Genomic DNA, 15,054 nt, shown 5'->3' with positions numbered 1-15,054 from the left:
TAATATAGCATTGTTAAGTAAATGAGAGTGAAAAATACCTGACTTAAAAGGTAATTATTATTCTGCCTTGAGGATATTTTTATAATTAATTTTACTTTTCGGCATAAACACATTTATGATGTCAAAAAGTTGTGAAATTCATACTTCAGACTAAATTAACATCTTTCATAGTCTCTGGAGAAAATTAAAAGTGCATTTGCAGTATATGATAAAAACATTCTTGAAGGCCTTGAGTCGATAATTAAAAAAGCAAAATTACCATGTTAAATGTGGAGCTGTCCAGTGCTGAAATGGTTATGTCTTTAATGTTCTACTGCAATTTATAGTCATAAACGTTGAAGTTATGCTCCAGATGCTAAACTAAACCAATATTTTGTCTACGTTTAACAGAATATGTCAGTTTCACCAATATGGCTTAAAAATATAGTATTCCAATATAATTAGTTGCCATTAATGCTTCACGACATTCTGTCAATGACATAAGCTTCACATTCTGCTTAACAGCAATATATTATTAACATAACAGTTTTTGAATATGTTAATGAATTGTCTCTGAAATTATATATTTAATAATTTACTACAGAAGCTAATTAAATGACATTTCGAGGTATGCAGTTCCATTAATATGAAGATGTTTACTGATGGTTGATCAATTCAATAACTAGTAATACATTATTAATTTGATATGGTTCTTATCTTTGCCATATTCTGTACTCTAGTAGTTATTGAATATGTCACTGATGGGATATTTATTTGCACCATCATTCAATTATTGTCCACAGTATAGATAATAAATGTCTGATTACTGGGGGTTTGATCATTGGAACCCCAACAGTCACTAGAATGGGGATTCAGACATCCATTTTCACCTCACTATATGACCACTATGAGGAGGATTTTCAATGGATAGGCAGTCAACCTTGCCCCCCACTTCTCCATTCAATGCCTACAGAGTGCTCAGTTATTTTCATTGGTGCAATAGACATTACATAGAGTGGTAAGGGGCATGCTACATTTAAACACATCTTCACTATGGTCATGCAGTGAGGGAAAATAGGGGGTTTGGGGCCAAGATTCTAGTGGCTCAGGCAATCTCAGCAGTGGGAATTACAGCAATCAGACATTTATCTCTTGCACTGTGGATAGATAATAAGCGTTTGTTGTAACGGGGCAGAACTAATGGACCTGTTAGCATCATTCAATGTGTAGATGGAGACAATACCCCACTTTTGTCAACATTTAATTAAGGAGAAGGAGAGGTTTGCTTGCTCATTCATAAATCAGCATTGCTGAGAGGATTTGTGTTGAGAAGAGTGTGATGATGATTTGGTGATAGCCAACAAAAAGGCAGGTACTCCCTGATACTACATCTGTTAAATGGATATTTAAAATTTTCTTTACTTGAGAGCATATGCTGGAAGATACACTTTAACCTTTTCCAACCCACTGTCTGACCTCTGAAGACATTATGATTTCAGGCTGTACAGCTCCGATGTTGGAAGACATCCGTCAGGGTTCTCTTACTGTATATTGCCAGCCTCTCTGCTGTCAGAGCCTATCCAACGTGTCACCTCATGCAGTACTGACTTTAGCCAGCATATAGTGCCATTGTATAACGGCAAAAAAAGAGTATGCCCCCTAGGAAAACCAGTATACAAATTGGATTGGAAAGGGTTAAAGGAGATGTCCCGCGCCGAAACGGGTTTTTTTTTTTTTAAACCCCCCCCCCCCCGTTCGGCGCGAGACAACCCCGATGCAGGGGTTAAAAAAACCACCCGCACAGCGCTTACCTGAATCCCGGCGGTCCGGCGTCTTCATACTTACCTGCTGAAGATGGCCGCCGGGATCCTCTGTCTCCGTGGACCGCAGGGCTTCTGTGCGGTCCATTGCCGATTCCAGCCTCCTGATTGGCTGGAATCGGCACGTGACGGGGCGGAGCTACACGGAGCTACACGGAGCTCCATAGAGAAGAGGAGAAGACCCGGACTGCGCAAGCGCGGCTAATTTGGCCATCGGAGGGCGAAAATTAGTCGGCACCATGGAGACGAGGACGCCAGCAACGGAGCAGGTAAGTATAAAACTTTTTATAACTTCTGTATGGCTCATAATTAATGCACAATGTACATTACAAAGTGCATTATTATGGCCATACAGAAGTGTATAGACCCACTTGCTGCCTCGGGACATCTCCTTTAATGCGAATCTGACCAGATTTGCCAAGAGGAAATGCAAAACCAGACAATCAGGAAAAGATTCTTGCTCAGTTCGGCTATGAAAAATTAAAACCTGTGCCTGTTTTGAAGTGTCGATTGATTTATTGTTTAATTAAATGATGGCAACATGTTTGATCTCCACCCATATCACATACAAATACAAGTATTTAAGGCTGCTTCAGATATTTCCTTTTTGACCTTTCCTCTTGGCTCAACCTATCCTGAGATGTGTGGTGCAAGATGAAAACCATAACTTCATGATATTCTGTCATGAGATTTCTATCCTATGTATGTCTATGTGTTGCCACACAGTGATTGTGTTGTGCTTTGCAGACTGTCAATGGGTTTGCTAGCATGCCTTGATATTGTATTGAACTGGATCAATGAGAAATTGGAGTCTGTAACTAATTTCGAGCTGTGTCCATGCTGCAGTAACTGCAACAAAACAACTGCTAATTATGGTGTTTCACATGTACTTGCTGCAAAACTATGGCAAGTACAGGTGAAGCTTGGTATTGAGCAGTAATATGGGTAAGGTTACTGCAGATCATTGACAAATGGGTCAAAAGACTAAGTGATGAAACCACTTTTTCATTTTTGACATGAGGAGAAGACCACAAAACTGCTTTTAATGGATGGTTGTACTTTCAATACCTGATAACTAAGTGGATGTGGATATGTGGATTCACATACTGTAGAATTTTCTTTCCTTGAATCTCTGCATAAAGACTTTAAACATCTTGTACAATCTCAATAGTTTACAACATTCCTGTATTACAAAGGTAAGTCATAAACTGCATATAGGTTTCCAACTTCTAACTGTACTAGTAAATAATTTAGACGTCAACACTCATTGTAGCTCCACTACTGGGACATCACTGGTCCCTTACAGTATGTTAAATGTATACAACCACATATACATCCATGCTGGGTAAGATATATATTTGTAACTGTTACATATTGTGAGTGAATGCAGTAAAATCAAAGAGCTTGCCACAAATATCTAAGTTTATAGGAGTGGAAAGGTTACAAAATCCCTAACCATACATGAAACGCTCTGTGACCTCAGATAAATAAAATCTGTTCACAAGCCTCTTAACATTAGCATATAAGCAGAGTTAATTTTACTGTTAATGATTTTTTAGCATACACATAAGTGTAGATCTTTTTAATAAGTGTATAAGGCAGTTTTCAAATAAGCCTCATTTTAGCTACAATAAGTTTGGTAATTACTGCAGCAAAGTCATACCAGTGAAAAAGAAGCTTCGTCATACAGTATTAATAAAGAGGAAGTTAGAGGTCAGTTTAGTTATAATTGCTTGAATGTACAGAATATTTAAATGGCTTTTTCAAATGGGAAAAAAACAATTCCAGTGAGGAGATGAAGTTAAAAGCAGCAAAAAACCTAGACTCATGTTTTCTATGGCTACCTGATTCAATGCCTACGCTCTGGTCCCCACTAGTCCAATCCTAAAAATCACTTAGGCGGTCATATGTAATTCATCGCTCACATGACCACTCAGCCAGGTACTGGACTCAGCAGCTACATGCCATTCATAGGTGCCACCAGTGATTGGCTGAGAGGTCACATGAGCAAGGAAAGGTTTGTGACTACAGTCTTGTCCAGCATTTCAAGGTGAAGACCAAAGTGGTGGTGCTGAACTAAGGGGAGCAATAAGAAAGGTGTGTGTAGGTTTTTTGTTTCACTTATCTCACCACCGGCTATTTTTTATACTTGGAAAATTCTTTTATACTTTGAAGTCCAATGTATATTTACAAAGGAAGAAAGATAGATAGTAGATGTAGATAGATACATATGACGTAGATAGATAGATGAGATAAATTGACAGATAGATAGATATGAGATAGATAGATAGATAGATAGATGAGATAAATAGATAGACAGAGATAGATATGAGATAGATATGGCATAGGTAGATAGATAGATATGAGATAGATAGATATGACATAGATAGATAGATATGAGATAGATAGATAGATATGAGATAGATAGATAGATAGATAGATAGATAGATAGATAGATAGATATGAGATAGATAGATAGATAGATAGATAGATAGATAGATAGATAGATAGATAGATAGGGCATAGGTAGATAGATAGATATGAGAAATGGATATGAGAGATGGATATGAGAGATAGATAGATAGATAGATAGATAGATAGATAGATAGATAGATATGAGATAGATAGATAGATAGATAGATATGAGATAGATAGATAGATAGATAGATATGAGAAAGATAGATATGACATAGATAGATATTAGATAGATAGATAGATAGATAGATAGATAGATAGATATGAGAGATGGATATGAGAGATAGATAGATAGATAGATAGATAAATAGATATAGATATGAGATAGATAGATAGATAGATAGATAGATAGATATAGATATGAGATAGATAGATATGAGATAAATAGACAGATAGATAGATATTTCTTAGGCTGTATAAAGTATCTGGATACCACAGTTTTGTCTGCCTGTTTAACCTGCACGATGTCCCAATTTGGGCATGCGCATTTGAGCTACATTATTTTTTAAATTGTTGCCAGTGGCTACAGGAGATTGAATGCGTCATGTGCCAGACCAGCCATGATGGCAATTACATTTTAAAAATGTATCACTCATTTATGTTAATCTGCTATTTCTGCTTTATTTTGTTGACTACATTTTTTCTTTAATGACATATAATAAGTCTTGTTTTTTTCATTCATTTGTTTCGATCTATGAAAATGCTTATTTTTTTCATCAAAATTATATGAAATTGCCATGTTAAGATATACAGAGTGCTTACCTCTGATGCCCCCAACATATCAGGAATAATGGGGTACACAAATCTCATAAAGTAATGGCATATTGCTAGGATAGGCCATCATTTTATGATCAGTGGGGGACCGACCACTCAGACCACTATTAATCCTGAGAATAAAGGTTATGGGACTGGATGCAGTTTCCTGCACAGCTGGATGGCCGCTAATGCTGCTGTGCAGGAAAAAGCAATGAAGGGGACTCAGCACTAGATCAGCACTTTGGCCAGTTTATTCTTAGGTTTGATGGGGATCCCAGAGGTCAAACCCCCAACGATCATAAAGTGGTTGTATATCTTAAAAATATGTCATCATTTTATGAGATGGAAATACCTCTTTAAGTTGATTTAGTTTAGTGTATTTGCATTGCTAATAGCAGTTTTCAACTGAGTAATAGCTGAAAGCATTTCTGCGAATGTTCTCTTTAGCTTGAACAACATTACCTTTTCATAAAAGATTTTTCATAGTATTGCATTATGCTATAACACCATATGTCCAGTGTCCTTTCATTCTTTCTCCTGTACCAATGAGTGATTCCAATAATTTTTTACACTAATGACTTATTGTGATGCATAGTACATTGAGTCATTATCAAGACTAACCCATCACAGCAGGGGGGCACTGGGTAGCTTTTAAACAGAAGAAAACTGTTTCTATACATGGTACATATAGGCATAACTATAGGGAATGCACAAGTTACAGTTGCCCCTGAGTCCTGCTGTTAAAGGGAGCCCAAAGATCTCTCTGCCAGAATAAAACATACCAGCATTATATGGCAGGTGAGGGCCCTGTTGCATATTTTCCATTGGGGCTCAGGGACTTCAAGTTGTGACTCTGAAGCTAAAGGTTTATGTTATATATTATATTATGATGTAGCATTTTGCTGTATTTACTGTTTTAAAAAGTGAGGCTGTAATAAAAGGCTTTGGGTTTTCAATGGTAAAATACAGTCACAATACAAAATACAAATAAATAGTAAGTATTTAGAATAACAAAATCTGTCAAAATAATTAAACGCTATCTCCTGTCATACAGCAGCATATTATAAAGCACATTCAGGTAAACAGTTTTTGTTCTGTGCTTGTAAATGAATATGTACATCTGTATTGTCTGGGAACATACAGTATTATAAATGCATTGCTGTATGGGGAAACAAAAATGTACTTTTTCAGTTAAGAAAAAGCATTGTGAATGAATATAAAAAGGAACAGCCCATTAGTGAAATGGATGTGCTCAATCTCAGGTGGGGTTCCTGCTGAATTTCTTCATCCATACCCTGCTGATTGATTGATGTAACACTGCTAGGTAATGCAGATCCAAGTTCCCTCTCATAATGATGGAGGAGACCAAAACATTCATGCTGGGTGCACATTAATCTTTGCATAAAAAATAAATTAGACGAGTTATGCTTACACAGAGCTGCAGTCTTTCACCCTCATTTGCCTCTCTGTCATGTATGACTTTAACACTTAGCATGCAATTGCTGCTGCTGTACTCAATGGAAATGAATAAATATTGGATGAAATAATGTGTATCATCAGGGAATCGGCAGAGATTAATCCAGCTTCATTGTACACAGTCTTTTGTTTTTAAACAGGACGACACAAGAGCAGGAACAAGATCTCAAAGTGTAGATTTTGTATTAGAAATGGGGAGATATAGCTTGTTTTGTTCAAGGACCATTTGTTGCACTCTAATTACATTTAAAATGTGTGTTCCTGGAGGACCAAAATTCATCCCAGCTATCATTTGAGAATGTCCAGGAGCACATATCTCATCAACTCCCAGAGACTTAAATGTAATGACTTACAGCCAGTCACACATATTGCAGCAATAGGACGTAGAACAATCACATGGATAGAGGCTTATATCAACTGTTACCATTATGCTAACTAAATTGTCTCCATCATGTTTTTCTTTCCAGCAAATAGCTGACATTTCCCCCTTTGCTCATGGAAATCTCAATTTTTTTTGCCATCCAGAAACCCGCTGTTACTGTGGTGGGAATGAATAATTGCCTCAGTACTGGGCTATTATATTTAATCATCCTCAATGTAGACTGCAAGGGGCTATAATGTATTTCAAACCAATTGACCTTGATAAGCAACAGGGCTTACTGATCTTTTGCACAAATATATGTCAGATCAAGCAATTGTGACACACTCAACCTAATTATGAAGATTTATGGCATTGCATATAGTTTGCATATCCCTCAAATTTGCGTAACCCCTTTCTGTAACATTTTGACCTATCTGACAAAGCCTAAAGACCTCTGAAGACATCTTAGCGGGATAATACATTATGTAGGATATTTCTTTGTCTGAGTCTTAAACTATTGCAATAAAGATCCTTTCTTTCAAAGGCAAGGTCATATAAATCCTATTTTTTTTAACAAATTTTGATTATTGTTGTCATCTATACTTGAAACCTCCTTTTGTTATAGCTCTAATAATGTAGACTTATGCAATTAAATAAACTAGGGTTATTTGGGTAAAGTAAAAAAAAAATATTTTGCTGTTTACTTTATAATACACATTGACTTGATAAGAAACTGAATTCCAATAACTCTACATTTCCAATTCTTCCTTCCCTTTTAATATACCCCATACATTTGTCTCATGGAGTGAATCCTAATTACCACATGCATGAAACATATAAAAAGGATGGAAGACCTAATTAGGGGTAAAGGCATTTACATGAAGGCTTCACATAGCCTTTAATAAAGATAACATATTTCTGAACTGTCTAAGGTGGAAGCTTGTTATTCATGATGGTATAAAAACCAATAAGTGGACTTTAATCCCTTCCCATCCCCACTGGTGTTGAAGCTAAAATTTAAAAGATTAGATCACGCTATGTCAATCATCCGAGACATTATGCTGATAGATTCCCATATATCATTTTAATACTTCTATAACTTATTAACCCCTTCACGTAATTGAGTAGGCTAACTTTCAGCTCCCAAGGGTTTAACCAATAAACCAAGATTATAATCATATAAAACGTATTCCTTAATGTTTTCTGAAAATGAAGAATACTGTCTTAGAAACAATATAAAATGTGTTGTAGAAGAGTTTAGGATCTAACTTGCATTTGTTTAAATCAGAATATATATAATACCATTCAATAAATCTTGGCTTTTAAAAGAAAATATGAAAATACTTGTTTTCATTAATTAATATTAGGTAGTGTTTAATATCCATTTATCTATCTAATATCTATCTAGCTCGTATCTATCTATTACACATATCTATTTTATGCATATCTAGCTATATATCTACTTATCAACTATATCTGTCTCAAATCTATCTACTTATCAGCTATCTCCTGATCTACTTGTCTACCATTGTTCTATCCATCCATCGGGTTCTTTTACATTTATCTATCCATCTGTCTACCATCTATCTTTCCAACCATCTGTATATCCATCCGTTTATCTATTCATCTACTTGTCTACTATCTGTCTCATACATATATTTTATGCATATCTAGTTATATATCTACTTACCAACTATTTCTTAATCCATCTATCTATCCATCCATCCACCTATCTGTCTACTTGTTTACCACCTGTCTATCTATCTAATGCATATATTTCATGCATTTCTAGCTATATATCTACTTATCAACTATCTAGTTATCTATAACTCAATCTACTTGTCTACTATCTATCTCTTTATCCATTCACCTACCTGTCTCCTTGTCTACCACTTCTATCTATTTATCTATCTAGCTCATATCTCTCTAGCTCATCTCTATCTCATATATATCCATCTATTTCATATCTATCCATGTACCTCATATCTATCTATCTATCTATCTATCTATCTCATATCTCTCTATCCCATATCTATCTATTGCACATATTTCATGCATATCTAGCTATAAATCTACTTACGATTTATCTATTCATTTATCTGTGTAGCTATCTGTCACAAAATGCCTTGGATACCGGTAGAAAAACATCTTTCTGCAGCAGCAGTAGATGCTACCATATGAAACATGCAGCCAGCCTCATTAATTTTTAAACCTATGTGACCTCAGTACAGTTTACAGGGTATAAACTTAATCAGAAATTAGATGATGAAACATTATTTAATACTGCATATATGCTGTGAACAGCATGTCCCCATGTGATATATTCTTGATTATAAAGCACACTGTTCTAATAATGCTGAAATAATAGTATTGCACATGAAAAGTCCTAAGGCTTCTTAGCCAGACTGATTCCCAGGAATAATGTCTATTTTTCTATCTCATTGTATTTGTTCTAAAGCTGGTAACAGCCTGGGAACGACACTGTGCTAGAAAGTTATACTCATTTATAGAACAAAGGGCATTGTACAAGAGAAATGTAACATTAGCCTTGACTTTACAAGAAAATCTGCTTCCTTACATACAAATTAAATTAAAAAAGAAATATCAGTGGTCTTCCCCATTGTCCTCCATCCATGCTGTCTTGCCACCATGGAGATTGTATCTCTAATGTGTATTACTGTGTGCCTGTTACAGCTGTGACACTAATCTGCCTTTGCAGAGCAATTCAAGGGGGTGGAGGAAGAGGGAAGTGATAGCCTGCTGACTTCTAGACTGGGAACCAAAACCTCAGGCCAAGTCAAGGCTGAATGGAAGCGACATCAAGTAAATGCTTCAAAGTTCTGTCCTTCATCAAGAAGGTATGCAGCGTTTTTTCCCTCTTTTACTTTTAATGAAAGGTAGACTGTCATTAGGGATTCTCGTTGAATCCTGTCTAACAGAGACAGACCTTATACAGATTGCTGGTGTCTGCCAAGTAGCCTATAAAGCGTACAGGTAACTATTGTTCCACGGGCAGACATGAAGCCAACCGCTTCAGTCTTTGACAGATCTCAGCAAGAAAATGCCCAGATTTTCTTTTTAACTCTTAATTGACTCTGGGATTTGGCTACTGTGTGCCTCTCAGTAGTACAATAGCTGGCCAGCAGAATGCTGCACTGATCAAAGTGCGAGCTATAATACATTATAGAGCTGGCAAGTGTTATGTTCATTAGGCAGGATTATATACATGTGGCTTAATTCCTAATCTTATATTGAAATATGTATATGAATATGTATTGTCTTTAGCATTTACAGCATGCAAGCTGAAATACATGTTATGTTGCCATTTCCTATGTGTGTTATATTAAACTTGACTCTAAAAAAAATCTTCGGAGTCAACTAAAGAAGACATGATATTGTGACTATCCTTAAGAAAAAGACAATTGCACTAAAACTGCCCAGGGCAAATGTCAGATTCAGAAGTCCTGGTCATGTGACCCATCTTTTTTGTTAAAAAAGATGTCATTTCTTATTTGCAGGCTCCCGTAATTATTATGCTATTTGTAAGCTAGCTGTTTTTTTTAACCTGCTATTAGAACAGTATGTGTAACTCTATGGATGTATAGAATATACAGACATGCATTAGCAAGTCCCCATGTTTTAACACATTTAAACTGAAGTGTAACAGAAACATAAAATATCGAAGTGCGAAGAAAATATTCTATAGGAAGTGTTGAACAGATCATTAAGGCAAACTCAGAATCTGTATAGCATGCATTGCCATGGACTTACTTATACCTGTAACACAATTAATACTCATTTCATTAATGTGAAGAAATGAAATCAGTGGGAAGAAATGAACCAAAAAACATAATACATGCAAATAATAAAAAATGTTTGCCATATGTGGCAGAATATAGCTGATCATTTGGTGCAATGGTTGTATATACTGAATTAGGCACAAATAGTTTGTGTAGCAAGCCAGGGATGCTTGCAAGAACCTTGTCCATCTAGTACAAGAAAACAGGCATGCCACTCGTATTGCAGTTTTATGACCCCAGATAACACCATGCTAGTTAAGCTTTACACTTGCCTACTCTCTTAATGCTATTTGACAAGCAGAAAGCAGGTCTTAAGGAAGTCAATGAATTTGAACAAAATCATCTAGAAGTATTATACGGACTGACAGATTACATAAAACAATCACATTGTAACTGTATTCTGTTTGGCATAGTCTTTCAATTAAAATTATATTTTGAAGGGAACCAGCGACTCTTTCCAAGCCATACTCCACCTTTTAAGGTAAATGAGTACCTGGTTTATTCCAATTAAATACTCTAATAGGAAAGACTATTGCAGAAAAAAGGGGGTTATCATTAAACTGTAGTGTGCTTTATTTATAACCTAATCATGGTCTTTATTATGTGAATTCTCTCTATTTAGCTTCTTTGTGAAAATACACCTATAGAAATGCCTCCCTATTCTATCCAAATACAATAGGGGAGATTTATTATTCAGACCAGACCTAGTAATTATGCGACACAAAGCATACTTACTTAAACAGTGATTTGGAAACAGTGTGATGAATGTGAATTTGCTTAGATTAATGGACCATCTATACTTTGGACTTGTTGCTGAAAAGGCATTGCGGGCATTAACTTTGCAGCGGAACAACACATAGCTACTGGGATTACTGGGGATTAACATTACAAGAAAATCGGAGATTTAATAAATTCATAAAATATGATCAAATGGATGCAGATGACTGTTAATGTAATGGATACAGAATGATGTTATACAACATATAGGAATGATGTGTTAAAAGGTAAGTGAAGTAAAATTATCTTATTGTATGGAAGATGATTGACATAACTGTGGAAACTTACCTGGGCAGATGCCCTTGGCTTGGTGAAGCTGGTCTGGAGAGGCCATGTGTGGAGTATGTTGGTGGAGGGAAGAGTACAGAGAGAGCTTCCTTGGTAGCTGCATCATGCTTTCTCCAGTCTTCTGCAGCACAACCTTCAATTAAAGTTCAAAGTGAAACACATTGATTGAAAGTCAGAACATAAAATATAAAATGTTGTATAATAACTAAAGTCTACTCCATCATTAACCTCTTAAAAAGCTGCATAGTTCTAGAAAATGCAACCAAATCTATTTCAAATTAGGTTTGAGTCTTATTAAAATAATAGGGTAAAATCCTTTAAAATAAGTGTCTTTGCTTAATGCAGAATTCCCCGTTATTGTAAAATATGCTGTATTTCTTTCACTTACCAAGGTGTTTGTTCTTCCTCTTCTTGCAGGCACTGGTAGAGACTGAATGGGTTTCAGGCTGAGTGGAGTGTTTAGTTCCCTCCAGTTCCCTGTGCTGTTCAGTTGCAGGTGTGCTGAAAGAATGACTGGCTTTGTCTGGAAATAAAGACAGTGGCCTGTGTAAGCCAAGGCTCTCTGCATTGTCTGATGATGTTGGAAGAAGTGGCAAACTCCTATGGGGAGACAGGTATTTGCTGCAGTCTGCAATCCAAACAGGTTCATTTGTGCTCTTATAATGACAGCAGCCTTGGTTTTTGTGTCTCGGAGTGTCAGTGCACTGAATCGAGGGATGTCTCTTCTCCTTAGTATTTATTTGCTTCTGGATTGGAGGGAGAGGTTCTGAGTTTCTCAGTCCAACATCAAAGGCAGGCATGCAATTGGATGATACACTGTTTTCTGACTGGCATTCAGTTCCCCGGGTTGCTGCATTGCTGAAAAACTCACAGTGGTCTTCATTCCAGGACCCAGGAGCTCTGTGTGATTTAAAAAATAATCATTTAAGAAGCAGGCTTGCTCTACACTCCTCCCCTCATCACATTCTTGTTTTTTTTCTAGTGCAAAACAGTAACTATTTCAGCAAAGGGATCACTTAATAAAGCCAAGGTCAGATGATTTGAAAATAGTGCAATCTGCCATAACAAAACATTAACGATAACATCATACAAATTTATGAATTTTATTTCCCTGCAGTCACAAACATCAGACATTTATCCTAAAAAGAAAGCTGTTAGATCCTTCCTCCAGTTTCCATAGTGATTTCATTTTTCCCCCTTTTATCACAGATTGGCTGCAGAGCTACTAGCCTTTGTTGTTTAAAAGGCTTATGCTACAAACTGTCAATATAAAGAACAAGAAAACACAATAGAGTGTGAACTGCCAATTGTTGTTAGAAGAGTAAAATAAAAATATTTCGGGACTCAGTGACAGATGGGCTATTTATACATAATAAAAGGATATATACAGATGTAGCAGGGCTGAGTCTGTTCATTTAGAGGAGCTCGTATGGCACAGCACATCCTGATATCACTATGCAATTGCAGTTGTTTTCCTACTGAGTTACCACATCTGTAGATAGATGAGATAGATAGATATGAGATAGATAGATAGATATGAGATAGATAGATATGAGATAGATAGATATGTGATAGATAGATATGTGATAAATAGATATGAGCTAGATAGATATGTGATAGATAGATATGGGATAGATAGATATGAGATAGATAGATATGAGATAGATAGATATGGGATAGATAGATATGGGATAGATAGATAGATAGATACATATGAGATAGATAGATAGATAGATAGATAGATAGATAGATAGATAGATAGATATGAGATAGATAGATAGATAGATAGATATGAGATAGATATGAGATAGATAGATAGATAGATAGATAGATAGATAGATAGATAGATAGATAGATATTAGATAGATAGATATTAGATAGATAGATAGATATGTGTGGTAGATAGATATGAGATAGATAGATAGATAGATAGATAGATATGAGATAGATAGATATGACATAGATAGATAGATAGATAGATAGATAGATAGATATGAGATAGATAGATAGATATGAGATAGACAGATAGATATAGATAGATAGATAGATAGATAGATAGATAGATAGATAGATAGATAGATAGATAGATATAGATAGATAGTATATAGATAGATATGGGATAGATAGATATTGAAAGATAGATAGATAGATATAAAAGAACACAAAACAAGCAGCAATATAGTATAACAGCTCCTATGTCTTACTACTTTCCTGCCATGACGGTTACTCAGCTGCATATGTGTTAAGCATAACAAGTCAATGAATCAGGCTTTACCCATGAAATGTATGAGTGCAAAGATTAAAGATTCCAATTAAATGTGATTCCTAATCCTCACTTATGAGACTAATAACCAGGAAGCGGTGTGGTTGGTTCAACTCTTAATTATTAAATTCATATTTAAAAGGTTTTTCTTTGCACTCAACAACTGACTGCACATTAAATCTATTGATTTTCTGTCAACATCTGATATATGCAATAAAAATGGGCTTCCAGCTTTAAATCCTTAGCACTGATGTGAAACTGTACATTTTATGGCTGCAGTCAGTAGCCACTTCTTAAAGCTGTATGCAGATGGCCTTTAAATATGCAGGTTTTTTTGTACAGTGCACATTAATTGAAGCTATGCATGCACGCTGTCTCTGAAGGAAGGGAAGCTGATGACAGATAAAGTCTGCATGGCCTATTCCCTTTCTCGGGAATGTCAGTTCAGATGAGAGCTGGATACAAGCTTTGTGCCTTTACTACTCAGAAGATTAGAAGATATAAAACTGAAAAGGCTGGTAAAAAAATACACTTCCCTGTATGATTAACTTGACATATAGTACAGTGAAGGGGAAAGCAACTATGCATGATGTCTAAGGTAATCAGATTAGTTGACATCTCTAAGAAGTAGTAAAGTAGGGGATACAAGAACATCTTAAGGCATACGACACGTTGCAAGTAAGCTTACATACCAGACAGATGTTTCAGATTTGACATGGTATATCAGTGTTTAAATATGTCAGAAATGGAAGCCATACTATATTTAATATTGCACCAAGGGTGATTATTTAGAAACCTAATTGGATTCACTTTAAAGATATGCTAATGGAAGAATAGAAGGACTCATTTCGACACCATGTCTATCAATATTAAAAGAGTCGGGTAACTTGACATTCATAAGACAATAGAACCAGGTTGTTTAATGGAACTATTGGGTTTGAAAGCAGTGTCAAGATGGCTTAGTGGAGAAACATTGGTAACTATTTGCACTGGCTTGATAAGAGGGGCTATCGACTGAAATGCTCCTGAGAGCTATCAGAGTACAACTCCATCTAAAGT

At 35.8% G+C, this 15,054-nt stretch overlaps 1 protein-coding gene across 1 annotated transcript in view; it reads right to left on the bottom strand.

The window, feature by feature from the left end:
- Window positions 1-15,054, bottom strand: part of LOC136610023 (dynein axonemal heavy chain 3-like) — a 1,175,415-nt gene that overhangs the window by 1,012,917 nt on the left and 147,444 nt on the right. The window contains exons 5-6 of the mRNA XM_066589293.1: window positions 12,121-12,632; window positions 11,733-11,853 (exon numbers count right to left, since the gene is read on the bottom strand). Coding sequence (XP_066445390.1) covers window positions 11,733-11,853; window positions 12,121-12,632 — 633 coding nt within the window. The remainder of the gene's footprint in view (window positions 1-11,732; window positions 11,854-12,120; window positions 12,633-15,054) is intronic.

Source organism: Eleutherodactylus coqui, chromosome 2 (assembly GCF_035609145.1).
Source record: "Eleutherodactylus coqui strain aEleCoq1 chromosome 2, aEleCoq1.hap1, whole genome shotgun sequence".
Classification (NCBI taxonomy): Eukaryota; Metazoa; Chordata; class Amphibia; order Anura; family Eleutherodactylidae; genus Eleutherodactylus; species Eleutherodactylus coqui.
This window is presented reverse-complemented; position numbering and strand designations above follow the sequence as displayed.